At 55.2% G+C, this 27,965-nt stretch overlaps 2 protein-coding genes across 17 annotated transcripts; one reads left to right on the forward strand and one right to left on the reverse strand.

Moving 5' to 3' along the window:
• Positions 1 to 3,288: 3,288 nt before the first annotated feature.
• Positions 3,289 to 6,779, forward strand: BBLN (bublin coiled coil protein). Its single transcript, XM_045467514.1, has 2 exons — positions 3,289 to 3,519; positions 6,300 to 6,779. Exons 1-2 carry the CDS (start codon positions 3,441 to 3,443, stop codon positions 6,470 to 6,472), a joined length of 252 nt encoding a protein of 83 aa, XP_045323470.1. The 5' UTR covers positions 3,289 to 3,440; the 3' UTR covers positions 6,473 to 6,779.
• Positions 4,263 to 23,496, reverse strand: CIZ1 (CDKN1A interacting zinc finger protein 1). 16 transcript variants are annotated; one of them, XM_045467492.1, is made up of 17 exons: positions 23,328 to 23,496; positions 22,404 to 22,536; positions 22,049 to 22,164; positions 18,536 to 18,765; positions 16,247 to 16,340; positions 15,945 to 16,053; positions 14,830 to 15,428; positions 14,531 to 14,649; positions 13,710 to 13,907; positions 12,853 to 12,977; positions 11,160 to 11,247; positions 10,565 to 10,678; positions 10,211 to 10,363; positions 8,677 to 8,746; positions 8,426 to 8,547; positions 7,923 to 8,078; positions 4,263 to 5,405 (listed from the first exon to the last, which is right to left on the reverse strand). In XM_045467492.1, the coding sequence occupies exons 1-17, from the start codon at positions 23,479 to 23,481 to the stop codon at positions 5,295 to 5,297; spliced, it is 2,691 nt and encodes an 896-aa protein (XP_045323448.1). In that variant the 5' UTR covers positions 23,482 to 23,496; the 3' UTR covers positions 4,263 to 5,294. The 16 variants fall into 16 exon arrangements, with proteins under 16 accessions (XP_045323448.1, XP_045323442.1, XP_045323446.1 ...); XM_045467486.1 differs by lacking the exon at positions 23,328 to 23,496 and adding an exon at positions 20,399 to 20,470 and having other exon boundaries at positions 12,853 to 13,004; XM_045467490.1 differs by lacking the exons at positions 4,263 to 5,405; positions 7,923 to 8,078; positions 23,328 to 23,496 and adding exons at positions 5,443 to 6,924; positions 20,399 to 20,470; positions 23,048 to 23,177 and having other exon boundaries at positions 12,853 to 13,004.
• Positions 23,497 to 27,965: the final 4,469 nt, after the last annotated feature.

A 27,965-nucleotide genomic window follows, 5' to 3' on the forward strand; every position in this document is an offset into this window, starting at 1 on the left:
CCCTTTCCCTCTGCCAGCCCCCTATGGGCCCACTGCTGGGTGTCAGTGTCCATGCCAACCACATTCTGAGTGCTGCCCCTCACCCACATCCCTCCACCATGAGGACCTCTGGAGAACCTGGGGCAAGGCCAGGGGAGGCAAGGATGAAAATGAATATGCTGCCAGGAATCCAGATTCTAGAAGACTCAAGGGTTCCAGCATTATACCCCTCATTTGGCCGGGCCTGTGTCTGGGGCCTGACCAGCCCCTGTCCACCCCTCTGTGTCTACATCACACGTTTGAACCCCCTCCCTGGTCTCTTCTCCCCTTGCAAGGTCAGAGGCTGGAGGGGGCGAGGCTCTGAAGAAAGCCAGGCTTATCCACCCCACAGACTTGCATCCTTACCCCTTCACCCTTGGGTTGGGGGAGTGGGGAGATAACTAGAGCTCTGAGCAGTGCTGGCCTCAGCCTCCAGGGGGCAGGACAGGGTTGACTGCTACAGCCTCAGGGGTCTGGGTCAGATCCAGGAAGAGACCAGCTTGCTGCAGCCTGGGTTGAGGGATGGATGGAGGCTCTGCCCAAGTCCAGAGACACAGAAGGGCACCCAAGGGACTGCTGGCTAGAACGCCACTAGCTGGCCGAGGGGGCGGCAGGTACACCCAGCACGCCCGGGATTTGGGCTCCACTTTGGGCAACAGCCAGTTTCTTTGCCTTGGCCCAAGCCTACAGCTTCCTGCCACCACCCGGGGCCTCCTGGGTCTTCCAGGATCAAATTCTTAGGACGCAAATGGGCTTTGTGTTTCTTCCTGGAGTCACTGGATTTTATTGGTTTCCTATTGCTGCTATAAGTTATCACACACTGGCAGCTCAAGACAACACGCATTTGTTCTGTTACAGTTCTAGAGGTCCCAAGTCTGAAATCACTTTCACTAGCTAAAATCAAAGCCTCAGCGGGGCGGCACTTCCTCCAGAGGCTCTGGGGAGAATCTCCTTCTTTAACTTGGGGGTCTTTCTTCCTTAAAGACAGCAGTGTGGCATCTCCAAATCTCTCTCGCTCTCTCTGGTGATGTCATCACATGGCCTTCTCTCTTGTCTGCAGACAAATTTCCCTCGGACTCCCTCTTTATAGGGACACTTATGATTACATTTTGGGCCCACCTGGCTAATGCAGGGTAATCTCCGCCTCTCAAAACACGTCATGTAGGGGCACCTGGGTGGCTCGGTCGGTTAAACGCCCAACTCTTGGTGGTCAGTTCAGGTCATGATCTCACAGTACATGGGTTCGAGCCCCACATTGGGCTCTGCACTGGCAGAGTGGAGCCTCCTTGGGCTTGTCTGTCTCTGTCTCTGTCTCTCTCTCTCTCTCTCTGCCCCTCCCTGGCTCATGCTCTCTCTCAAAGTAAATAAACTTAAAAAATTAAATAAATAAATAAATAAATAAATAAAAACGCTTCATGTGATCACATCTGTACAGGCCCTTTTTCCACATAAGGTACTGCTCTCAGGTTCTCAGGATTAAGATCCAGGTACCTTTGAGGGTGGACCACCACAGTGGGCTTAGAGAGGGAATGATGGCAGGGCTTGTGGGCTAGGGAGACAGAGGTGAACAGGGACCCCAGAAGCAGGGCAGCACCCCGGCACACGGCGTTCCCCCATCGGCGCTGGCGGGAGCTGGCGGCTGTTTTGTCCTGTGGTCCGGTTTATGGGCCTTAACCACAGGAGTGAAGTGGGCAAAGGAACAGGCCCTCCCTGGCACCACAGCAGCCTCCAACCAGGAGCCCTCACTTGCCCTTGGAGGTGGGTGGACTGGGGCCTCACGCGACCCTGTGCAGGCTCCACGCATGCGCATTTACACCCACCTGCTGCATCCGCGTAGTAGGTGTACCTGCGCGTGCCTTGGCGTGTTTCTCAGAAACTGCCTGTCTCTCCGGGTTTTTTAGCCCATCCCATGTGCCCTGGATTCAGCATGCTTCTCCCTGGTCTGTGGGCTCACACATAGAGTCAAGGCCTGTGATCCCAGGCGTGGTTTCAAACTGAGAGAAAAACATGTGCCCGTGGTTTTCTTTGGCTGTGTCATGCTTACAAGGATAAATGTGTTTGGATTATGTCAGCATGTCCATGTGTGTGATCTGTGTTTCTGCCATGTCTCTGCAGACCTGCGTGCCACATGAAGGTACAGGTGTTTCTATGCCAGGCAGGGCACTTGGGGCTCCGCTCTCTTGGTCGGTGAAATGCTTGATCCTAAGGGGGACCTCTAACCCCTCAGCCAAAGGCGGATGCCCAGCCCTCTTTCTCAGCCCTGCCCGCTGGTTGAATGCAGGCCTCACCTCCACTCAAGCCGGTTCAGGGAGAAGGCAAGGCTGCCAAGAGTGCAAGTCCGTGGTGGCTCTGATTGCAGGCAGTGGACTCAACCTCACCTCTACCTTCCTCAGGTGAAATGACCGGGCAGCTTCTGGGACAGAGAAGATCCCTCTCCGTTGTCATCATTTGGGACATATCCAGGTCCCCGTTGGGGCCCGACATCGCAGGCTCAACAATGGAAAGCAGTGACAGTCCGGTTGCTCCGACAGCCAGCGCCAGGCTGAAGGTGGAGGCTCCAGATGGACAAGCCTAACTCCTATCCCAAGATGTCCTGCCCACAGGAACTACCGGTGTGAGCCCAGGACCGGGCTGCTGCTTCCATAGGGCCTCCTGGCAGAGTCCCAGTCCCCTCTCGCCTGGAACACGGGTCTGGCTCAGCTGGACCCCTGGCCAGGATCACACTGGGTCCAGCTGAGCTGGGCCCAGCTCAGGAGCGACAGTTGCTTGGTGGGTGACTTTCGGCATGCCTCCCTTTCTCAGCTGGTAAAAAAGGGGTGGGGGATGATGGCCAACCTTATCCCGAAGCCGCACGCAGCCTTGTGCCAACCCAGACCCTGACTCTCGCTGAGGCTGTGAACGTTTATCTTCCGAAGCCATAGGGAGCCTTAGAAGTCACGCGTCTCAGATTTTGCCCACGCGGAGGCTCCGGCTCAGGAACTCGCAGGTCCCTACCGGCAGGAAGGGCACAGTGGAGGCTGCCCCCACCCCTCGGCCGGGCTCGCTCGCCCTAGCTGAGAGCCTGCGCCCCCACCACCTAGGCTCCTCAGCCAGCAGCCCGGATAGCCACGCCCGGCGGCCTGGAGAGGGGCGGGGCTCAGAGCGCGACTGTGAGGCAGAGTGTGGGCGGGACGCGAGGGCGGAGTCTGACGGCGGGCAGGGGAGGAGTTCTGGCGGCGGGGCGGGGCGGGGGCGGAGCTCGGGCCGCGCGGTTCCGGCCTTGGGGGCGGGGCCGCGGGTGCCGGGCCCCGTTCCGCCGCGCCGTGCCACTCTTCCGGCCCAGCGTTCCATCCGGCGCCGCCACCTTCCGCCCGGCGCCGGCTCTCGGCGCGACGGTCGCCCCGTTCCGTCGTCGTGCTGCCCTCGCGGCGCCGGAGCCCGCAATGTCGGGCCCCAACGGGGACCTGGGCATGCCGGCGGAGGCGGGCGTGGAAGGCGAGGATGACGGCTTCGGGGAAGCAGGTGACCCAGGGGGGCTGCTGAAGCGACCTTTGCTTTCTCAGGGCTGCCTCCTGGAAAGGAGAATCGGGGTCGGACTGGGGACATGGAAGGGACCGCAGAGCCCTCCCACCCCTCGCTCCTGGGTGGGTTGCAGCTGCGGGCGCTGGCTGGAGGTTCAGGGCGAGCATCAGTGAGTGGGTCCCTGGAAACCGCAGCACTGGAGAACTGCGGGCAACCGGCCCCGTTTTACAGATGGGGAAACTGAGACCGCTTCAGGGTCACTCGCCCTTTTGGCATCTGCTCCAGCCGCTTCCTCCAGCCCCTGTGGCGAGGGAAGTTCCTGAAGGGGCTGGGCGGGTGGGCCGTTTTGGCTTAGCGGGAGGGGCTGTCTGGGTGGGCAAACCCGCCCTGCTGAGTCAGCATCCCCAGCCACCTTTGCTGTGATCTGGAGTCTTGGCGAATGCGACCTGCTTACCGAGCAGCCTGTTACCTACACAGCGCTGCGGGGGAGGGGGCGGATGGGTGGTGGAGAGAGAAGCATCAGCTCCCCTCTCATCTTTGGGAGCCTCAGTTTCCCCATCTGTAAAGTAATGTGTCTCCTGCATTGAGAGGTGTCAGGATTAAATGAAAAAACAAATGGAAAATAGTAGGTTCGAAGCAGGCAAGTGAGCAGTTATTATTCTCTTTAGTGTAATAAAGATAGGTTTCTCAAGTCGGAAGACAGGACCTAGTAAATGTGAGATAAGTATGGAGTCTGCTTTTTGTTTTGTTTGGATAGCAGCTTTATTGAGCTATAATTCACATACTATATAATGTATCCATTTAAATTTTACATGTCAGTGGGTTTTAGGATATTCAGAGTTGTACATCCATCACGATAGTTTTAGAACACTTTGATCACCCAGGGTCTGCATTTAATAAAAAGGTAGAGGGCCTCCCACAGGGTGGCAAATGGTGGACTGGCCAGTTTTCCCTAGGCACCGCAGGTCAACAGTGGCCAGATGTGTCAAATGGAGCCCACTGCAGTGGTGGGAGTGATCTGGAAAAGCCACTTAAGTGTCACAATGAGTAGATGTTGGCAGGTTCACAGGACTTGGTGCAGTGGGGAGGAGGCTGTCCCAGGCAGATGGCAAAGCCTAGAACTAGGAAGTGCCCTTGACATGGATAAAGCCTGGCCCCAGTGGTGTGGAAACACCTCCCCCATCCTGCTTCGGGCCTGTGTCTCATGACACAAAATGTGCAGTGTTGATAATAATCATCGACTAAGTATTTGTCGCGGCCAGACCCTGTCTGAGTTCTTAATGTATTTGAATCCTTACAACAACCCAGTCCTTATTCCCTTCCCAAAAGATGCAGTCACTTGCTGGGGCAGAGCAGAGCTCGGGATGAAACCCGTGTGCCCCTGCTCTAAATCTTGGCTATGCCACCAACCAGCTGGAGGATCCTGGGTAGGTCCCTTCCTTCTTGGGCCTCGGTTTCCCCATCTGTACCACAAGGGGGTTGGACTCTTAAGATCCAGCAGAGACTTTCCAGGACTCTGTCCTCTGGGAGGTGTGCCAGCTCTGGGTGATGGTGGTTCCCCATCCCCCCACCCCCCGAATGCAGACACACTTGCACCCATATTCCAGACACACTCCTCCAGCCCTGGCCTTTTCCAAACACTGCCAGCTGCTTCCCCTCTGTCCCAAGCTGGCACCTGAGTGTATCTGAGTCATGGGCTGGCTCAGAACTGGGTCCGCAGTGGGCACAGGCCCAGCCCTTGGATCCTAAGGGACATTGTGTTGCTGAGAGGCAGGTCAGGAGTGGCCATGGAGGAGGGAGTGATGGTTTCTGGTGGACACCAGGGAAGGCTTCTTAGAAGAGGCGTTTTGAGCTGGTCCTTGAATAGGTGTTGTGGTTGAGGCATTCTGAGTGGCAGAGACAGGTGAGCAAAGGCAGAAAGGCTAGAAAGTCAGAGGCTTCATTCATTCATGCATTCATTCATTCAACAAGTGCTTATAGTGTGGCAATGAGGGCGTCAGGGGAACAGCAGTGAACACAAGAGCATTCCCCCTCTCAAGAGTTCTGCAGTCTGGTCGGGGAGACACAGCAGCACACGTAGCAGTCAGGCCAGAGGTGAAGGAGGGCAGTGGAGGCATGTGGAGGGCAAGGAGTTCAGACATAGAGGCTTGATCCCGTCTGGGGCATTGGGAGGTCTCTCTGTGGCAACACCCATGCTAAGACTTGAAGGAGGAGAGGGGGAGGGAAGCAAGACAGGAGAAGGACGCCCTGCAGGCAGAGGCAACAGCAGCATGTTTTAGGGGCCCCGAGGTGGGCAAAAGCGGGTGAGGAAAGGGTGAGGAAAGGAAAGGGTATGGGAGACGGGGCTAGGGAGGGGGAGGGGCCTTGGGGCTTGGGAGGTTCTTTTCCCTCAGGGCAGAGGGAGCCTCAGAAGGGCTGGAGAGTAGAGCCTGCCTGGGGACTGGGGCTTTGATTGCCCGACTCGGGAAGGTGGGCCCTGACCTCCAGGCAGCTGATGTAGGAAGTGGAGAGAAAACTGGCATTGGCAGGACAATGTCTGGCAGACCTCCCCCCGACCACCCTAACCATAGAAAAAAGGATGGTGCACTAAGGTATTATGTCCCCAAAGCCTTTCACTTTTGGCATCCACCCATTTTCCTGATGGTGACACCGAGGCTCAGGAAGGAATAGGGACTTGCCCAAAGCCCTTTTGTCCCCCAGGTTGGGACACAGTGTGGGTGGGGATGTTTGTGAGCCCCGAGGAGACACAGAACCTTGGCTCTCTTTTGCCTTGCTCCCAGAATATGCTGCCATCAACTCCATGTTGGACCAGATCAACTCCTGTTTGGACCATTTGGAGGAGAAGAACGACCACCTCCACGCCCGCCTCCAGGAGCTGCTTGAGTCCAACCGGCAGACACGCCTTGAGTTCCAGCAGCAGCTCGGGGAGGCTCCTAGCGATGCCAGTCCCTAGGCTCTGGGAGCCTCCAACCAGCCCCAACCCTGTCTTCCTGGGCTAGGCTGTGGCCTGGGCACTCACCACCTGGCTTAGATACCTTCTTAAGGGCGGGTCTGCAGGTCCCTCTAGTAGGTCTGCCTGCCTAGGCCACCCTTCTGGTACTTCCTTTGGCATGCCTGGGCCAGCCCCCAACTCCTGACGTCCCCTCCTGGGGTCAGGTGTGGGCCTGCGACCCACCCACCTTGCCAGCCTGCCCAATTCCAGGACACTCCCCACTTTGCCCAGGCCTTGAGCATCCACATTAAATGGGTCTCCAACATCACTGTGCCTCTCCTCTGTATCCTGGGGTGAGGACCCCACTGGCCACTAGCGGTGAACAGGTCAGTGGAGGCATTCCAGGCACTGATCATACACTGATGGCTCACGGGCCTGCTGGTAGGCCTGGGGTTCTTGGCTTTCTTGTATTTCTGGACACAGAGGGTACAGGTGAGGCAGGGCTTCCTCGCCACCTGGTGCACTCCTGGCCAGCAGCTGCCTCCTCAGCCCAGCCCATCAGACACGCTGTGTGACCCAATATGATACACTCAGCTTCTCTGGGTACTAGGGCCTTTCACTCAGCCAGCCAACAGCAATTCATGCTGTGTAACCTTGGCCATCATCCTCTTGCTCCTGGCCTCAGTCTTCTCCACTGGCCAATAACAGGGTTGGTCTGGCTGTCTATCTCTAAGGGTCATTCCAAATGGGGAAATAGCCCATGGAAAGAGCCAGCTCAGCCTCGGCCCCGTTCACAGATGATTCATCTTAGGGTCGCCTGACAAGGGGGGGAACCAGAGGAGTGGGGAGGGTCCCCACTCCTGCACTTAAGCTCCCACAGGGTTCAGGTGGACAGAGAGGCCAGCACAGAGCCAGAGCTCAGGCCCAGGACCAGTTGTATGACCTTCAGCAAGTCACTTGACCTTGCTAGGCCTCTTCACCTGTTTCTTCACTTGTAATTTGGAGATAACAAGAAGACCTGCCCCCTAGGGTCCAGACTCTGAAGGCTGAGGCAGATCTAAGTTGAAGGTGCTTTCCCTAGCCCTGACCACCTCATCAAGAGGGAAGCAGACTCTGGGGGAGGTGAAGTGCCTTGTGACCTCAGAGTCCCTGGTTAGGGAGCCCGTCTTTGGCCTTCCAGCTCGGCCACCACACCGTGCCCAAAGAGGGTGGGTTCTGGCTGAGAGCTGGCACGGTTGCCCCCTCACCCTGTCCACCCAGACAGAAAGGCTGGTGGGCCCTGTACAGCCAAACTACCTTCTTTTATTAGATTTTCAGTAAAAACACCAACCATGTCAAAATTTCCACACAGACTTCTAAAAAGCAAAGCAGACCTAGACCCAGACGGGATGGGCATGAGGAGCTCCCTCTATCAGGTTTTGAGGCGGGTTGAACGCCGGGGAAGTGGGGGAGGAGGGGGTTGGGCTGTCACCTTGCTGGGGGTTTTAGCTGTGTCCTGGGTGCTGGGCTGGGTGGGCACGCGGCCACCAGAAGTGAACAAAGCAGTCAGGGCGTTCCGGGCGTTGATTGCACACCGGCGGCTCACGGGCCTGCTGGTAGGGCTGGGGTTCTTGGCCTTCTTGTATTTCTGGACACAGAGGGTGCAGATGAGGCAGGGCTGCCTCCCCATTAGGTACGCTCCCTGCCAGCGGCTGCCTCCCCAGCCCGGCTGATGCTGCACCGGACACACTGTGTGATGCTATGAGATGTCCTCAGCCTCTCCATGCCAGAGCTCTGGAGCTAACAGCCTGGCCCTCGGCATCGCCCCCCACCCCCACCCCCGCCACCACGCCCCCCGCCAGGACAGCAGAAAGAGCTGGGCACTACCCCTGTTCTGATTCCCTCTGTGGGCAGGGCCTTCTGTTGGGGGGTTGTGCCCCAGGGCTGAGGCCTTACCCATCAGCCAGGGCAGGTGGGGCAGGAAGCCTGGCTCACCTGCAGGTTCTCGAAGTGGGCCAAGGACTTGCAGTGGGAGAGCTGTGCCCCCGAGTTGCTGTGGTAGAACTTGTGGCAGATGCGGCAAATGTACCCCATCACGGGCACCAGGAAGTCCACACCTGTAGGACGGCAGCATCTGTGCACTCGTCCCTCCAGGCCAACCCGTGTCCTGCCCTCCCTGGGGGCCCATTTGCTCACCCAGCCTCTGAGTGGGACAAGGGGAGGCGGGGTCAGGGCTTGGGTCTTACCGTATGCAGTACTGGGGCTATAGGTCTCTGAGCCTTTCCACTCCTCTATGGATATATCTCTGGACCTCACCTGGAAATAGGCAAGTGTGGGCCTCAGTTCCGATTTCCCTGAGCTCTTCGACACCACTCCCTTGATACCCAGGAGGATGATCCCCAGGAGGTTGCGGGTGGCATTCTCTGAGCCTTTGCACATGCCTATCCTGCCAGAGAGCCCTTCCCAACCTATACTTTTTTGGGTTCAGCTCCATCAGTCCCCTCCTCCAGGAAGCCCTCCATAATCCATGCCAGGTGTGCCCGACACATCACAAGTGTCGTCTCTGAACTCCATAACAACCTTCTACACTTCGCTCATTTTACAGAAGAGGAAACAGGTCCAGGCACAGTAACTCACTGGCCCAGGGTTTACGGAGGAGCAGCGTATTCAACCCTGGTGGGCCCCAGGCCCTCGTGACATTTCTAACCACGAGCCCCCTGCCAGCTTCCTGAATTCCTATCTGATGTTGCAGTGACCTGCTCAGATGACTAAGGACCCCTCCTCCTACCTACCGGACATGAGCCCCTTCCAGACGGGGCCGCCTGATTCCAGCCACAGCAGCCCCACCATGCTTAGTAGCGCCCTCCTCCACTTACCAAGCAAACAAATGTGCCTTCCAGGAGTGACAACCACTCCCATTTGCCACCCCCGCCTCAGGCCGGGCTTCGGCCCTTCCTTAGAGCCTGAGTTGGGACTCTTAGTTCTAAGCAGAGGAAACGGGGGGGGGGGGGGGGGGGGGGGGGGGGGGGGGGGGGGGGGGGGGGGGGGGCTCATAGAAGGCGAGGGGCTTGCCTGAGGTCATACCACGGCCAACTGCTGAGTAACAAAGCGATCTCACATCAAACCTGCATAGGGCTGGAGGCCACCCTTGCAACACTCCATCCACAGCCCCTTCACGATGCCCCTTTGCCTGGCTCCCCACCCCCCCACCACCCCCGGACTACAGGGGCAAGCTCTGGGAGGGCAGGGCCAGGCCTTAATCCCCACGTATCCCCACATCAAGCACCAGGGCGTGGCTCAGAGGAGCTGCGGTGTTAGGAGCACGGGCTCTGGCATCTCACTTCCCAACATCCAAGTGGGTGCGTCTCTGCCAGGAAAGTGCTTGGTACATAACTGGCACACGGTAACTGCTCAAAAAGTGTCGTCCGCTATGGGTGTCATCGTCATCATCACCTTATGCTGACTCTTCTGTGTCCCCTGCATAGTTCCCTCCGTGCCCTTATTGGCCTAAGATGCCCTTTCCCTTCCTCAATGCAGGTCAAAATTTCAGCCAGATTTTGAGGTCCTCACCCATGTAACCGGCCGCCCTGCAGTCATCGTGATGTGTATTTATACCTAGCCATACGGAATACAGTCCTATTTGTACTAAATTTTGGCACCCGTTAGTGCCTACAAACGTCAGCACTGTGCCCCCTGGCCCCAGGAGGTGGGGCGAGGTCCCGCCTGGGCTGGGAGCCCAGCCTCCAGCCTGCCTCCCACCCCACCTCGCCCCCCAAGTACCTGCTTGCAGAATTCTTCCTCAACCTCGATCTCTTCTTCTTCATCCTCCTCCTCCTCCTCCTCTTCTTCATCGCCCTCAAAGCAGCCCACAGCGTCCACCGTGATGAAGTGGTCCTCATCTTGACCGGCGATCTCCTTCTCAAGCATCTTCAGCTGCCCAGGAGAGTGGGCCAGGGCTCAGGTCAGCTCTGGGCAGCCTAAGCGCCACACCCCACCCACCCCACAACTCTGAGCGTCCCAATCCCTCCAGACCTGGTATGAGTTCAGGCTGGGAAAAACCTCAACTTGCTGTGTGGCCCTGGCCAAGGCTCTGTACCTCTCTGGGCCCATGTCCTGTGAGGGAGCTGGGGTTACCTCCTTGGCTTTGTCCTTATGCCCCTGGGACTTCACGTGCTCCACAAACTTGCGGGGGGTCTTGAAATAGCGGTTGCAAACAGTGCAGAAAGGTCGCAGGGATTGCTTGGCAATCTGGGGAAAGGAGGGCAGGCCGAGTGGGTGGCAGGCAGTGTCCCCGGGTGCAGCCAGGCTGTGCCCAGTGAGATCTCATCTCCCACCCGCAGACTACCACATCTGTAACCAGCTGGCTGTGCCCCGCTCCTTTACCAGAACATGGGCAAACATATCCACTCCCTGTGCTGTTGGCTACAAGACGGGATGGCAGATGGCAACAGGACAGAGAGAAGACGAGCCGGGGAGAGAGAGTAGCCGCCAAGAGGACCCCACCAGCCCCGTGGCTGAATGACAGGATGAGATGGTGCTTCACCCACTTGGAAAAATGGAGAAACTGAAGCCCAAAGAGGAAACATCGAGAAGCCACGCTTCTGAGTTATGACCATCCAGAGATAAAGAGTGCAATTGTCTTTCCGTCCCCAACCTCAGCTCCCTCCTTCCCAACCCTGGGCTTGGAGATAGATGTGTGCGTACCTTCGCAGCACACAGGCCCTCATACCTTGTGGTCCTGAGTCCTGCGGTGCTGGATCAGGTCCCCCATGTAGTAGACCTGGCAGGTGTTACACCAACGCCTCGGCGGGGGCTCTCTGAGTGACGGAACCAAAACGAGTATATACAGTGGGATGCTGTCCTTGTTGGAAAGACAGCCGCTCTCCCAAGGTGCTCCCCATAAATGTAATGCAGTTCCAACAGGAGCTTTTTTAGAAACTTATCAACGGTTCTGAGATTCATCTGGAAGAATCCTTAAACAAGAATAATAACCAAGGAGGAAGGAGAGGCAGCCAGTCTGAAGGACTGGCCTCAGGGGGCCAGGTCAGGATTCAAGGGATGACGTCATCAGGAGACAGTTCAGTGAATCTCCCGCACCTAAAGCCTGTTAACAGATGGGCCACATCCTTCTGCTTTTCTTGTGCCACGAGATCCCAGGCTCATTCTGCACGTGGCAGTTTTGAACCTGTTCTAACCTGATGTTGTATCATACCTGCTTCCTCGTTCTCATGAATTCCCTGCCGTTGTCCTGTTTATTAGAAGCACTCCACCAAGTGGACAAGCCTGATCTAACTAATCCCGCAGGTTTCGATACTCTAGAAAGTTTCCAATTAAAATCTGTCACCATTACATTACTCTGCAAAGAACATCTTTGTGAGTCATCTTCCTCCTGTATTTATGATTATTTCACCTAAGTATAATTCCTAGGTCCGCAAGCAGGGGGAAGTTTAAAGGTCAAGAACATACTGCACAACCATGTAGGGAAGTTCTTCTCAAAGAAGCACCTAACAGAGACACCGCTGCCTCTGGAGAGAGGGTTCCGTCACCCAGAGCGTGCGGACAGGGAGCTCCAAGCTGTGACCCTCTGTAAGCGCTCGAGGCTGAGTCCCCAACCACTGCCTCGGGGACTGTCCAGCCTGTGAAGGAGTTTGGTTCGGCCTCCATAGGCTTTGTTTCATCTTGATTCTGAGCTAGCTGCTAACATTTTGAAATTGGGAGATTTCACATACAAAGCTGGGTTTCTAGATTCTCTGGAACAATTAGGAGACCTGGAGCTGTGGGGCAGCTGTTCCTGTGACAGAGCCCATGTCCCCCACCATGGCCCGAGGCAGTGCCTACCTGCTTTCCCCCCCCCCGCCCCCCCAGCCCCCCAGCAGGCCTCCATGACTGCCCACAGGGTGTTGAAAGGTCTTGTACCTTCCACCAGGCCTTCTTAGCCCAAGAGCTAGTTTTGGACTCCAGGAGGGCACATATTTTGGGTCAATGAAGCCCCTATGGCAATGAAAAAGGGGTGACACAGTGTAGCTGTAACCTCAGGCCACAAGGTGACGATCCTCACCATTGTGTGCCCCCACCCCACCCCCCCAGCTGGGGTCAGCACATATGCCGGAGAAGCAGGGCTCTGTGCCACAACCCACTTCCTTCCCATGTGGGTGGTCCCACTGTTCCTGCCTGGATGGAGCCTTAAGAGACCATCTAGTTCTTGAATTCTTACATTGCATCCTTCACCAGGCCATTTTACAGATGAGAAAAACTGAGGCCCGAGGCTAAACCATTAATGGTGCGGAGAGGCCTCTGGCAGAGGGCATTGCTTAACCCAAAGGCGGACCTTGAAGGTGGCAGACTCAGGGCCCTTCCCAGCCTCGCCTGGCCTGCAAGACTGTCTACCCCCCAGTACGGAGCCTCCGAGATCCCCCACTCACTCGTCCTCTCTCTCCAGGACATCCCGGGGCACGGGCAGCAGGGACAGGAGGCAGGCTTGGCTCATGTGCTGGATCTCCCCCAGACGCTGCTGGTGCTGGGCCCCCGCCATGTGGTCCTGGAACTCCTGTAGCCAGCAGAGCGAAGGATGGGCCTGAAGAATGAGCCCCGGAACAGCGGGCAAGGGTGGAGGAGGAGGCCTCCAACCTCGGCTTCATGGCCACCCTGCCGCTGCCGAAGCCGTCTCTCTTACAACAGCCCCGTGGGGGCCACAGAAGGATGGTGAACCGAGACACCAAGTGGGCACAGAGCAGCCGGAGCTTCTGCTCCTTCCAGAGACTGTGTGGGCCCCTCAAAGTCAGGGAGCAGTCCGATTAACCTCCGGATCCCACGGCTCTGCTCCGGATGACAGAGGTAGCAATAGCAAGGGTAATAATAATTATTGTTATTATTACGAGCCTAAGGCTGTTATTAACGTGCTGCTCGCTCCAGGGGGCGCTTGGGGCTCATGATTTCAATGTCAAGTCCCTGAATCCTTGGAACCTCCGGGTGAGGTGGGTTCTAAGCGTTTCTTCATCTGATGCATGAGGAAATGGGAGTCACAAAGAGGAGAATTCACCTTCTGAGGTCTACGCGGCTAGTCAGGGCTGATTTATACCGGGTCTGCCAGACTCTAAATTCCTAACTTCTTGGCTGGTCAAGAACCGTTTTCAGGGCAAACGCACAGCTGCCCTGGATGGTGCTCACGGGGCCCTTGTGGCCACTCAGGCGCCTCGGGGAGGCCTGGGCATCCGCCAGAGACACCCTCCACTCTGCCCACCGGCCCTCCCCCCCGTACCGGGGCCTGGCTGGCAGGTACCTGCTGGCTGCTGCAGCTGGCCTTGCAAAGGTAGCAGAAGAACTGGAGGGTCTGCTTCGAGGGTGTGCTGGCGGAGGCAGGGGTGGCGGAGGTAGAGTCACCCGCGCGGGGCACGGGTGTGAGGGGGACTGTGCTGAAGGCCCGGCTGTCACTGCTCTGCAGGATGGTGACCTTCAGGGAGCCCCCGGCACCCCACACCTGCACCGGGAACAGGGGCAGAGCTACCACCAGCTGGGCACCTACGGCGGGCCCGGCCCTGTGCTAAACACCCGCGAGCAGGGTCTTACTGGGCCCTCCTGACAGCCCGCTTCACAGATGGGGACACCGAGGCACTGAGCTGGCAGGTGACTGCCCAGACTCACAGAGCTAAGGAGTACTACAGCCGGGACTCAAACCTAAGCCCACCCAACTGTGAAGTCCACCCCACCCCACCCTCACATGACAGACGGAGACATGGAGACACCAGGAAGGGAACGGGTTTGGCCACGATCACACCAGGAGGTAGAGCTGGGACCCAGATGGCATGCATAGGCCTGCCCTCTGTGTTCTCTCCACTAGAGCAATGCTCCCCCGTCAGGGACCAAGGGCTCTATTCCAGGGATGAACAGGTTAGAAGGGACTTGTCACCAAAAGTACCTCTAGTTCTTCAGAGCAAAGGCATGTGAAGGCAGCACACCAGCACAGGAGCTTGACGACCCTCCATCAAACCCACGGCCCCAGCAGAGGGCGGCTGTCACCTTTCACGGGTGGGGAAACACAAGGGGTCCTCCCGCCGCCGGGCCCCGCGGTAAGCACACAGCCACGGTAGCGTATCTACCCACCCCTAGCATCTCTCTTGCCCTTTTTTCACATTCTCCCACATCCAGACCGCTGGTCAACTCCTCCTGGCTCTCCACGCTGACCTGGGAGCCTCCTGGCTCTGGCGAGGCCTCCTTCAGGCCTGAAATGACAGAGGGGTCCATCTCCCACCCAGGCCCAAAGCGATCCGGGCCTGAGAGCTACCGTTTCTACCCACAGCCAGGACCTTGAAGCCTCTGGTGGAGACAATGCCAGGGGAAGGGCAAAGGGTCCAGGCAGAACTGTCCCATCACGGGGCAACTGGGAGCCAGTGCTCACTTACCTGCTCCGGCATCTCTCAGATCTGGTGGTGTCTCCGGCACCGTGGAACGCACCGGAACTGGTGCTTGCTCCGATGCTGGCATGGACACCTGCGGCCAGGTCTGAGGCTGCCCCTCAGTCCGGTCAGGGGGCTGCACGGGAGGCTGTCCTGGTGGCTGCTCTGGTGGCTGGACCTGAGGATATGTCTGCGTCTGTGCCAGCTGCTGCGGCTGCACCTGCCCAGGGGGCTGGGCATGTGCCTGGCGCTGCACCTGTTTCTGTGGCTCTGCCTCCTTCTGCACCTGCTGCGGCACCAAGTGGTCTGGAGAGGTCTGCGTCTGTGCCTGTTTCTGCAGTTTGGGCCGTGCCTGGGTGTCCCCTGGAGGCAGGGGTGGCGGCGGCTGCGGCTGCGGCTGCGGCTGCAGCTGCGTCTGCGTCTGCGGCTGCACTTGGGCCTGGATCTGCAGAACCCGCGGCTGGAATCGTGGCAGCACTCGGGCTTCCGGCGGCTCAGGCAGCAGCTCAGGCGTCTGGGTCTGCTTCGGGGCCGTGGTCCGGGCCTGAGGCTGGACTTTCGCCTGCAGTTGCCCGGGGGCCCCCTTCTCTGTGGGCAACTCCGAGCTAGGGAGGATTGAAAGAGATCTTCCGATGTCTCCCAGTTGGCCCCAGGGGCTCCTCAAAAAGGCCAAGACCCAAGTTCAGTCCTAGTTATAGCACGTGCGAGCCCGAGCCGGGCATGTGGCCGAGCCCCTCCGGCTCTCCAGGCCCCAGTTGTACCTAAATAAATGGGCAGGATCACTCGCCCCGCCTCCCACCACCTGCTATTATGTATCCAAGGCCCTGCAAAGCCGCCCATCCTCTGCCCACTCTGAGGTCCCAGATGCACATGTTCACCTCTCCGAACTGGCCACCAGGTGACTCAGGCCCAGTGAAGATACCGGAGACTCTCTGGCCTGGGGTCTTCCCAAGTAAGATGCAGAATTGGGTTTGACCTTCCTCCAAGCCAAAGGTCAAGGCCCTTTTCTTGTTCCAGCTCTCTATAAAGGGTCCTGGCCGCCAGCTACACCCACCCCCGGGCTTTGCAAGAATGAGAGTACAGGGCCCCTGGGCCCAGGGAAGGTTTTCAGCATCGGTTACCTCTTTGACCTCTTAGCCGGTGGCTCCGATGCCTCACAAGACTCGGGCTCAGGTGCTACAGTGCGTTTCTCTTTAGCGATGCCATCTGGGCAGGGTGGGGAATCTTGGTCTGGAACGGAGGGCAGATGAGTGACCGCCAATGCCGTGAGCAGCACAAACTAGGAGCTCCCCCCTCAAGGTGGGGCCTGGGCTCGCCCCACACCAAGATCCCTGCCTCCCAGGTCTGCCTCCATCACCGACCCCTGCACCTGCCTGCCCCAACCTGTGTCCCACCCAGAGGGCTAGCAGCCTCCCTCCCTTACCTTCTGGTGTATCTGTTCGGGACTCGACAACTTCCTCAGACCCCTCTGGGGGGTCTGACTTGTCTTCCACGGGCACCGTCTGAGAAGAAGAATCCTGCTTCCTTTCAGAAACTGTTTTTGACACCAGCCACCCACCCTCGTAAGCAACCCCCTGGCCCAAGAGCAGCTTCAACAGTCCCGCAGGGGATGAAGAGCTGCCCAGAGACGATCCTCAGCACCCCAGGAATCCTGTGTAGGCTACCTGGCTGTTAACCCAGATTTGGGGGATACAGAGCCCCCTCCCGGCGGGCCCATGGTGCTGCCTGACTTCCCAACCACCTTCTCCACAAAGCAGCCGGAAGGGTCCTTCTAACACGCACACCTGATCATGTCTTTTGTCTCTTTCAGGCTGAAACCCTCCTGTGAGTCCTCCGACTCTAGAGTATTCCTTCCTCACCCAAGCCGACCCAATCTGCCCTCTGCCCCTACGCCCCCACCTCCAGCCAACTCCCCACTAGCCTCCTCGCCCTCTCTACGTCCATCCTGGCCTTCTCTCTGGTTCCCCAAGGTCCTAGGTCTCTCCCTGCCCCAGGGCTTCACCCAGAGCCTCAAAGGCACTTCTTGCGGGAAGCTCTCCTGACCCCAGAGTAGATAGACCCTTAACACAGGCCCAGAGGACCTTGGGCTTCCTTTTTGTGGCATTTGCCACAATGTGAATTAACTGGTGGGAACATTATTTGCATTAACGTCTTACCACTGCTAATACCCTCCTCCCCAGGCTAAGACCTCCAAGGAGGGTCAGGCCAGTCACACCATCTGTACCACTGGGGCTCCTACCAGACTTACAGATGTTTGCTAAATAAATGCACAGCTCTGGCTGGTCCTGGGCACTCCAGTTAGTCCCAGGAGCCTGCCCACAGCCTCTGTCCCTCCTCCTAAGCCCGAGGAACCAGCGCTGAGTGGAAACATGCATCCCATCAGGACTCCATGCCCTTCAGAACTACCTGCCTCTCACCCTGCATGACATGGGCCCTACTGTCCTGTAAGGCTCTGGGTCTGTCTTGACAGCTGTGCAGCATGGGGCAGCCTCCACCATACTCCCTGAGCCTCAGCTTTCCCATATGTAAAATGGGTTTTCCCATATGTAAAAACCGGACCAGACCATGTTAGGAGGGGCCCAATGGGCAGGTTGGAGGCCAGGACCGCTCTCTGGAGGGAAATGCCTCACTTCCAGATGTGGGCTGGCCTGAGAGCAGCCCAGAAAGGGCAGTGTCATCCCTGCCCCTGGAATGCTCTCAGAAGGGTGCCATATGTGAGGGGCTGCCGGGACATTCAGGGACACGACAGTCCCAGAGAAGCTATTCCCTCGACTCTTTCTGCTTCTGTCAAGGACTGACTCTGCTTATGTCAGGGTGAGCCTCCTCCTAATGCCTTGCACCCTCTTCAAGGCCCAAGGAGGTGGCAGTGCAGCTCCAGAACCTTCCAATGACAACACTGTAGAGTTTAGGGTCCTGTAATGTTGTTTTACCCTTTGCTTTCTTTCACTTCTGTGTACAGCAATTCTTTTGGACTGTTTTTGAAATTTCAGGTAGTGACATAATGTTTCCTTGTTAAATAAATGTAACTGAGGAGAAGCGAATTCATTTAAAGCTCAGCTACTACAGTTAGTAACCCCTGGCCGCGGGAGCCTGGCTTTTGAGTTTTCCAAAGGTAGCAAGCCAAATGGAGATACATGCCAGAATTTGGAGACTCAGTACAAAATAAAAAGGAATGCAAAACGCCTCATTCGCGTCTTAAAATATTGATTGAAGGTTGAAGTTGTCATGTTTTTTACGTATGAAGTTAACTCAAATCTGTTACCGAAATTCATCTCACTGGTTTCTTTTTACTTTGTTAATGTGATGGCTAAAGAAGTTTAAATTCCATTTATGCCTCATGTTTTATTTCTATAGGGTGGCGCTGGTTCACCAAGAACTGTGACAGGACACCTAAAACAAATACAGTGTTATGGGTCATTTGTATCTCCGTGTGTTTACAAAGAGAGAAGTATCAGGTAAACAACAGGATTGGTGGCATTTGGACATGGCAAAAGTCCCATCAGAGAGTCACAAAGATCTGAAATTTGGGAAACACTAGACAAGTCCAACTCACTAACCCCTTCCCCCTTTTTACAGATGGGGAAACCGAGGACAAAAAGGGATGTGACCTGCCCAAAGGCCCAGTGTGTGCCAGAGTGGCTGGAGTTAGGCTGATACCAGGTATGACCTTCCCACACCCATCCCCACCTGCTGCGCCCCAGCCATCACTCACCTTGCGATTGGGGGTGGTGGAGGAGGGGGTGCGGGCCTGTTTCTGGGGAGTCCGCCCTGAAAGGTTGATCTGGGAGGGGTTTATGGGGACCCCAACAGGAGGGGCCCCCAGCAAGGACTGCCGAGTGGCCTGGGGAAAGAACTGCTGTAGATTTGGGGTGGCCAGCTGGGGGACCGTGAGGCTGGGGCCTGTCAGGTTCGGGGTTGGCAGGTTGTAGCCCCGGAGGTTACCTGCAGGCAGGAAGAGGGGAGAAGAGGTTAACAACATGGTTGGACGGTAGAGGCCAGGGTCAGGCATCAGCCCCCCAAAGCATCACGGAAACAGCACAGATCACTTGAAAGGGAACCCTTCCCATACAAGGGCAGCCAGGGGAGGGAGATGAGAGCCAGAGGCCCACCCCCACCTTGGGCATTAATGGTGAGGGGGCCTTAGGGCTGGTTTTCTGCTCCAGCTGAGGAGGGGAGAGGCACTGCCTTCTCCCTCTCCAGATGCCTCCCTGGTCCCTGGCTGCCTCCCTGGTCATGCTCCCAGTGCATTCCCAGCAACCCCACTCATCCGCAGGCATGCTTTAGGGTACACCTTAAGGTATGCGACAGACCCAGCACAGGACCCATAGGGAGAACCAGCAAGTTGACTGACTGGTCCCTGGAATAATAAAATACTCTCCTACCCCCATCCCTCTACCCCTTCATCAAAAGTCTACTGGGAACCAGGCACTTGCTAAGCACTTTGCATGCGCGGCCTCCGTCACTGGGCCCAGCCACCATCAGGGTAGGTATTAAGATCTCTACTAATGACAAAACAGATGCAAAGCAGAGATGTAACTTGCCCAAGATCTCTGCACATTCTGCCTTTGCCCCTCCCCATGCTGCCTAAACCCTTCTGTAGCTCCCTGCTGCTTGGAGAGAAGCCCATTCCTCACCTTGCAGGGTCTGGCCCTGCCCTCCTCCCAGACCTCCTTTCTTGCCCTCCTCCCCCCCACACGTACCCACTACATTTCAGCCACAGGCTTCTGTGCATTACCTCAACAAGCCTGGTTTCTTCCCGCCTCTGGGCCTTTGCACATGCCATTCCTTCTGCCTGAGCTGTTCAGTGCCCACTACCTCCTGGTCATCCTTCAGGCCTCCCTTTAGGTGTTTATCCTCTGGGAGACCTTCCCACATTTTCCCTGTGTCCCCAGAGGCAGACTTCCTTCCCTGTTCTAGAACCAGCTGCACAATTTCCTTGTCTGCTTCCCATTGCCCACCACCCAACCACACTGGGAACTCCTTAAGGGCAGGCACCTCATCTAACTCAGAGGCCCAGTGCTCAGGAAGTGTTTGAGCCATAAAAGACAGTTCAAATCCTTGCCCTAAAGCTGGGACAGGAAGCACAGGATTGAAAGCGTGGGTCAGATGTGCTGTAAGAGCTAGTTCGAGTCCTACAGCCCAAGTTCTGTGGCCTAGAGCAAATCATTTCCCTCTTCTTAGCCTCAGTTCCCTCATCTGTACAATGGGATAATAATAGTGCCTGATTCACTGTTTTGCGAGGATTCAATGACATATGCGAGTGTGCCTGGTATAGAGTCAGCGTTCACCTAACATTAAAACAAATACATGTACACATATGTGGAGAGAGCCAACCGGCTCTTAAAAACAGTAAGATCAAGAGATCTAAAAGATCTAAAAGAAAAATGGACAAAGGACATGGACAAGTCACAAAAAGAAATATGAATGTTGAAACAGACAAATATAAAACGTTTGGCTACACTAACACGCCAAGAAATGTAAACTGAAAGATTAATGATATAGCTTTTTTGCCAACCAAGTTAGTAAGTTGTATGCGTGTATACATATATATATATATATAAAAAGCATATAATACCCAAGGTTGCCGTGGGCATGGTGAGACCGACACTGTCAGACGTGGCTGGTGGCATTGCAAACTGGTCCAGTCCTTGGGGAAAGCAAGTTGGCAATACTTATCAAGAGCCATAAAACATCCATCCCCCGACCCAGTCATCCACTTTTGGGAATCCACTCTAAGAAAATAGTCTCAAACGTGATATTCATCCCAGGGTTATTTAAAACAGAAAAAAAAAAAAAAAAAAAAAAAAAGAATACGGGAAAAAAAAGGAAAAAAGAGGAAAAAAAAGGAAGCAGCTGAGTGTAGGTACGCAAGAGCAAAACAAAACAGCTGTTAAAAAATAATCTTTACAGAGACTGTCAAATCATCTGGTAAATGACCAAGTCATTCTACTCCATGAAAAAGAAACAAGATATGGCTTTTCACTTACATCAATAACCAACCACAATCATATACAAATTCCCAAGTTTGTGCCTAGAAAAAAATTGGGAGGAAATACACCAAAATCTTCACGGGTGTTTTTTATTGTTGTTGCTATTGTTGTTTTCCTTCAGGAGGTGAGTGAGTCTATCTATGACAATTTGGGTTTTCTTGTCCTCTCAAAAATTTGTTTTCACTCTTCTTTGAAGAGTGTGACTTTTTAAATGGGAAAGAAAAGGGGGGATACATACATATGTATACATCGTGGGTCCCTGTGTGTGGTTTTCTCTCTCCAACTATCCATTGATCCTTTGTCAATCAACTCCAGGACCATCCCCGCCTACGTGGCAGGGCTGAAGAGTGACAGCCACCACATCTTCTGACCTGGCAGCATACCCAGCTGGATGGCAGGATAGCCTGGTGTCTAAGAACATGGCTCTGGGCTCTAATTCTCCCTCTAATCCACATCTACTCCCTGGGTGACCATGGGCACATGATGCCTCTCTAGGTCTCAGTTTTTTCATCTGTAAAATGGGATCATGGTATCTCCCTCCCAGGGTTGTCAGCAGAGTCAAGGAATTGTGTATGTAAAGGTCTCAGCACAGTGCCCCGCCCAGAAGGACCACCCAGCAAGCCACAGCTTCCATCTGGGAGGGGCTGGGTCTGAACCTGAGCTGGCCGCAGGTCACTGGGCTCCTAAGATTACTCCCAAAGGAGCTGAAGTATCTGAAGCAGCATCTTAGAAGGAAGAGCTGAGAGACTGCTCTCCACATGGGGAAACTGAGACAAGGCACCGGCTTAATACACAGGGCTAGAGACGCCCATTCAGAGACCCAGGGGGTCAGGAGCCTCAGGCTTTAATCTAGCTGTGTGATCCAGCACAAATGACTTCCCCCATCTCTGGACCTCCACTTCCTCATCTATCAAATGGGCCGTGGGGGCAGGGGGCGGGGTGTCAAAATAGACCTTTTCACCCATCATTTCCTCTAATCTGAATGTGAGTGAGGGGTGCTGAGGACAGCCCACAGAGTCAGCACCATGGCCAAGGGCACACCTCGGTGATCGCATCCAGCTGAGCAACTTTGGGACTTCCACCTCCTGGAGCCTCAGTGTCCTCACCGGCAAACGAGGACGCTGAGAGTAGCTCTCTCTCAGAGTTAGCGTGTGGATCTGGGGGAGATTTAGCGCAAAAGGGGGATGCTAGGGCACCACCACTAAGATGCAGTGAGAAGGGGCCAGTAGCTATACCTTGCAACTGCTGCAGAAGCAAAGCTCTCTGTAGCACAGAGCCGTTGAGGAGGGAGGCGGGGCTGGCGCCTTGGAGGTTCAGGAGCTGCTGCTGTGGCTGCTGTTGGGGCAGCCCCCTGTGTGTTGGGAGGGGCTGTCAGAGGGCTTCGGGAGAGTCGGACCCTCCCTCTTCCCTCACCTCCATCCTCTGCCCCCTCTCTACGGCAGACAGAGGAACCTCTTAGGGTGGGAACTGATGATGGCTCCCAGGACTGAAACAGGGACGACCCCGGGCGAAAGGACTGGGATGGGGTCTCCGCCACAGGGATCTGAGCGGCGCGACTGAAGCCGCCCACCCCTCCAGAGGGGAACTCACCTGCTGACGGCCATGGGCAGGGGGGGCTGCGGTGGGGACTGCTGGAGCAGCTGCTGGAGCTGGAGCAGCTGCTGCTGCTGCAGCTGCTGCTGCTGGAGCTGCTGGAGCTGCTGCTGCTGGTTGAACATGGTGGCTGAAGGGAGGGCGCGGAGTAAGGCGGGACCCCTCCTTCCCTCCTCCCCCGCCCACGGCCCTCAAATACCTGCCCGCTGAGCTTCACCGCTACACCCCAGGCCTGCCTACACCCCAGTCCTGCCAAGAGCACGCCGCATTTGCACCCTCACGCTTTCAATAACCCCCGCCTCCCTCCACTTTCCCGTAAATCCTGTCGACAGTCCCTCCCTCAAATGCCCAACCCCGCCTGCCATCTCCCCTACTCCCACGGCTCTGTCCTTCCCGGGGCGTCCTACCCAAATGCACCTCCACCCCGCCTCCAGCCTTTCTCGCGCCACCGCGTCCCGATGCCAGCCCCCCTCCACGACAACCCCACCCTCTTCCTCGCGCCTACTTTGTGTCAATAACAGCACCCCCAACCATTCGCTTTGGCCTCTGAACAAAGTAGGAGGAAGGCTTCCCTCCCCATTCTGTTAACCCCTTCTTCTGCCGATCGAGCCAGCCTTACACATCAAATCCGGTTACCCCACCTGCGCGCGACGCCCTCAGCCTCCATCCAGATGGCCCCTAAACCCTTCCGTGCGTCCCCAAGCGGCGCTCGGCCCGCGCACCTCACTTCCCCTCACCCCCGCCGCAATCGCGCAGCCCCCACCGGCAGAACGGGCGGGGCGGCCCGAGCGCTCCGCTTCGCTGGGGCCTGACCGGGCCACAGCAGCGCCCTCTGGGGGACCGGAGGACTCGGCGCAGCGGCCCGTGGCGCAAGATCCTGCGCTGAGCTCGCGTCCCGCTGCGGGGGCGGCACCCGCTTACCCGGCGCCTCGGCTGCGGCTGGAGCCGCTCGGAGCAGCGAGGGGGCCCGAGGCGGCTCAGGCCCTCCGCCCCGCATCCTCCGCACCGGGAACCCGCGGCTCCGACCCCGAGGCCCGTCTGTCGCCCGGAGGGGTCTGTCGTCTGGTGGGGACATCGCGGGCTACTTCGAGGAGGACCGTCCCCAACCGACCTCCCCGCGGCCGCCACTGTCCCGCGATCCTGGGGCCCCGCGCGGGGCTGAGGTGGGAGGGGCCGTGCAGCCGGCAGCGGCACATTCGGGGACCTAGACCGGGCGAGAGGGTGACCAGCACAGCGGACAGAAGAATTTGCCCTAAAACGGGGTGGCGAGGTCCGTCTGGAGGTGTTTATTCGATTTGACTCGGGAGGGGGTGAGGAGGGCCGAGTTCAATTATTAAAAACGGCGTTCATCCTGATCCTGAAATTGTCCTGCCCCAAGGACCCTTTAATTACGACTCAGTCCCGCATCCCGACGCCCCTCTCCCTCATCCCCACGTGGAGTCACTGAGCCAAACAACCGGCGGTTACTAAGTAGCGATCCTTTTTCGCTTTTCTATTACCTAAATCGTCAATGCAGGTAACCGCCGGGGGCAATCCTCTTCTTTTGCATTAAGCGCCAATTCTGCGCGGACACCGCGCACGGTGGCGCTAGAGGCGCACAGACTGGAGGCCGGCCCCGCGCGCCTAGGCGCGGAGACCTGAGTGTCAGCCAATCCCTGCAGTCGTGTGACAAGCTCTGTCCTAGAGCTCTGGACCGGCTCCACTGCAGCCCCAGGCAGCAGCACAGGTGCCTAATTCGGCCTGGATTTAGAGACGCGAAAGTGGCTTGAGTTAGCAGGACGTTGCGCCCTTGGGTGGAAGGGCAGCCTGGAGCATGGGAGCTTTGAAGGCCTGGCCTTGGGCTTTATCCCCGCAGGGCAGAGAGCGCTAGGGTATGACGGCATCGCATCCGCCTGGATTAGAAAACTCACTCTGGTGAGAACCGAGACAGAGGCAATGGGGAGGGAGAGAAGGAACCGAGTCAAGATCGCTTAGGTTTCCACCCAGGTCCAAGCACGCTGACACCTGGTCTGAGTGCCAGCAGAAGTTGGAGAAATTGAATCGGGGCTTCACTACCTTCTGGTTAGGTGACCCGGATTGACAGGGGAGTCCTCTTTGAGCCCGTTTCTTCTTCCCATCCAGGGTGGGTGTGAGGATAATATCATGTAATGCTTAATACTGGCACTTGACACAGTGTGAGTTTAGAAACTGCCAGAGTAAAAACAAACAAAACACTAAAAATAATGTTCATGCTGGTGATCCTGTGTTGATTCATCTTTCTGAAAATCTACTGTAAATTCTCCATCAAGACTATTGAACGTGTTCTGCCCTTTGACCTGGTAACCCCTCTTGCAGGAAACTTGCCCAAGAAACTAATCAGAAACAAGACTTTTTAAAGCCAGTAGGTCATTCATGGAAACATTACTGATAATAGCTGTCTGGAAAGTAATCAACTTTAGGGGAACAGCTAGGTAAATCATGGGGTCTGCCTCTTAAGGAGTGGCAGGCATACAGCCATGAGAAATTATGCTTTCAGGGGCGGCTGGGTGGCTCAGTCGGTTGAGTGTGGGACTTTGGCTCCGGTCATGATCTCACTGTTCATGGGTTCCGCCCACATTGGTTCTGTGCTGACAGCTCAGAGCCTGGAGCCTGCTTCTGATTCTGTATTCCTCTCTCTCTCTCTCTTTCTCTCTCTCTCTCTCTCTCTCTCTCTCTCTCTCAGCCCCTCCCCTGCTTGCTCTCTGCCTCTCAAAAATGAATAAACATTAAAATTTGAAAAAAAAGAAATTATGCTTTCAGAGCCCAAATGTCCATCAACTGATGAATGGATAAAGAAGATGTGGTATATATATTCAATAGAATATTATTTGACGATCAAAAAGAATGAAATCTTGCCATTTGCAACAACGTGGGTGGAACTAGAGTGTATTATGCTAGGCAAAATAAGTCAGTCAAGAAAGACAAATATCATATGATTTCACTCAGATGTGGAGATAAAAACAGATGAACATATGGGGCACCTGGGTGGCTCAGTCGTTTGAGCGTCCGGCTTCAGCTCAGGTCATGATCTCACTGTTCGTGAGTTCGAGCCCCACATTGGGCTCTGTGCTGGCAGGTTGGAGCCTGGATCCTGCTTCGGATTCTGTGTTCCCCTCTCTGCCCCACCCCTGCTTGTGCTCTGTCTCTCTCTGTCTTTCAAAAATGAATAAACATTTAAAAAAATTTTAAAACACAGATGAAACTAAGGGAAGGGAAGCAAAAATAATATAAAAACAGAGAGGGAGACAGACCATAAGACTCTTAAATACAGAGAACAAACTGAGGGTTGCTAGCGGGGTGTTAGATGGGAGGAAGGGGTAAAGGGATGAGGGGCATTAAGGAGGAACCTGGTTGAGATGAGCACTGGGTGTTATGTGTAAGTGATGAATCACTAAATTCTATTCCTGAAAATAAATAAATATATATACTTGGTTTGAAAAATTATGTTTCAAAGGGTATGTAAACACTCAACAATATGATGTGAAGTGAACTCAGCAGGTTGCACAACCGTATACACAATTATGATCCTGGTTTTGGAAAAAATAAATATATGTGTGTAGTGGGGCACTTTCACTTTTCTTTTTTCTACTTTACTGTGATGGGTTTGGATGAGTTTATCATGGGAAGGGAGTGAATTTTTAAAAATGTATCCGACTCTGTGCTGACTCCTTGAAGACCAGACAAGATAATGGCTGGTAACTCACTGGGGACCCTGTTCAGCACTAGACTCGTGTTAATTGCTTTTAACCAATACCTTGCTGACAAAGCCCCCCAGTGGACTAGACTCTGAGGCAAAAGAGAAACCCCATCTCCTTGCATCTGAAATGAAGTCTGAGGCTGTACCATCACCTGGAGGCCTCTTTCTTGCCTCTAATTCGAGCTGCACCTTTATTATGTAATGAACTCTTATACTCACAAAGATCTATGTCTAGACCTATTCTGCTCCAGGAATCTACCCATCTCTCCCCATGATGCTACCATATAATGTAATTATTACAGTTTTGGAATATATTTTAATGCCTCCATAGCACATAGCCCCCAACACTGTCATGCTTTACAAAAAAAAAAAAAAAAAAAAAAATGTCTTGCCAAATTCCCAATCATATAACATCTTTTTTCCAGGTAAATCATAGAATGATTTTGTTAAAACCCTCCCCCAACTCCCCACCCGATCCCAAGGTGCATATAATAATATATATCAGAGTTTCCCCAACTTCAATAGGAGTTGAAGGAATAGGGTATCTGGGGAAGGAATGGGAATCTTTTCGGGCTCTTGGTTCTTGTTAGTCGCAGGTTATGACCCAACAGATCATGAGTAGAGCCTGAGATTCCACATTTCTGACAAACCCCAGGTGATGCCCAAGCAGCTGGTCTTGCTGCATCAGTGATACAGCAGTACCAGACCTATAGTATGATCCCATTTCTGTAAAAACAAAGTCAAATAAAATGAATATATATGGAAAAACCCACAGAATAAACACTATAAAAATTATAAGGGCCCCCCGGGTGGCTCAGTCAGTTAAGCATCCAACTCTTGATTTCAGCTCAGGTCATGATTTCAGCGTTGTGGGATCAAGCCCCAAACTGGGCTCTGCACTGAGTGGGGAGACTGCTTGAGATTCCCTCTGTCTCTCTCTCTCTGTCTCTCTCTCTCTCTCTGCCTCTGCCCCTCTCTCCCCCGTGTAAAATAATAATAATTAAAACTATAAATAACAGTTATCTGTGGGTGGGAGGATGACCAGAAGCTTTCAAATATTTGGCAAAGTCTTTTACAGTAAGTTTCACTACTGTAATTAGGGAAAACAACCCAGCCATGACGGTGCCCCTCCGGGCAGACATCTGTAAACTGCACCCTCTCCCCAAACTAATGGCTCCCCACTCCAGGCTTCCTCTCCGCCCTCTCTGGTTCTCAGAACATCATAAAGTGGCTGGCTCTAAGCAGCTGTTCAAGATGAGCATCATGGGTAGCTGAAGCTCCAGCTGCCAGAAGGGCTCAAAGCACTGGTTTAATAACGTTCTCCTGAGCATCAGGCCAGGGCCAGGCTCTCACAGGGATTCTATTCTCTCATTATCCCCATTACCCAGATTAGATAACTGAGGCCCAGAGGCATGTGAGCACCTGAATCACACAGCTTGACTAAAGCCCAGGCCAGACTCCTGGGGCAAGGTCTGATCAGTTTCCTCTGCTTGCCTGGAACCCCCACCCCCACCCCTACCCCACCCCCCACACCTAGATGTCCACGCGGGTCGTTTCCTTACTTCCTTCAGGTCTCTGCTTACATTTGTACCAGAATCTTATGCTCATCACCCTAAAAAACACTCCCCTGCCCCTGACTTTCCCCAGCTTTCTTACTTTCTAAAGCACCCATCACGATCTGACAGAGTCATATTCATTGGCTTGTGTATACTTTGTCTCTCTTTTTCCACATATGGGTAAGGACTTTGTTCATTTTGCCTACTGCTTTATCTCTGGGGTCTAGCATAGCCCCTGGCTCAGTTAATAGGCATTAAATGGGTGAATGAATGACAGTCTCTGATTCC

Source organism: Leopardus geoffroyi, chromosome D4 (genome assembly GCF_018350155.1).
Source record: "Leopardus geoffroyi isolate Oge1 chromosome D4, O.geoffroyi_Oge1_pat1.0, whole genome shotgun sequence".
Classification (NCBI taxonomy): domain Eukaryota; kingdom Metazoa; phylum Chordata; class Mammalia; order Carnivora; family Felidae; genus Leopardus; species Leopardus geoffroyi.

Bases quoted from the DNA above. Each gene is read 5' to 3' on its own strand.
- CIZ1 (XM_045467485.1), bottom strand. From the start codon at position 23,481: ATGTCCCCACCAGACGACAGACCCCTCCGGGCGACAGACGGGCCTCGG. The intron at 22,537-23,327 runs GTAAGCGGGTGC...CCCTCCCTTCAG, and splicing joins AGCCGCAGCCGAGGCGCCGG to CCACCATGTTCAACCAGCAG. The intron at 15,429-15,944 runs GTAACCGATGCT...AATCCTCCCTAG, and splicing joins CCGGCTAAGAGGTCAAAGAG to CTCGGAGTTGCCCACAGAGA.
- BBLN (XM_045467514.1), top strand. From the start codon at position 3,441: ATGTCGGGCCCCAACGGGGACCTGGGCATGCCGGCGGAGGCGGGCGTG. The intron at 3,520-6,299 runs GTGACCCAGGGG...CCTTGCTCCCAG, and splicing joins TGACGGCTTCGGGGAAGCAG to AATATGCTGCCATCAACTCC.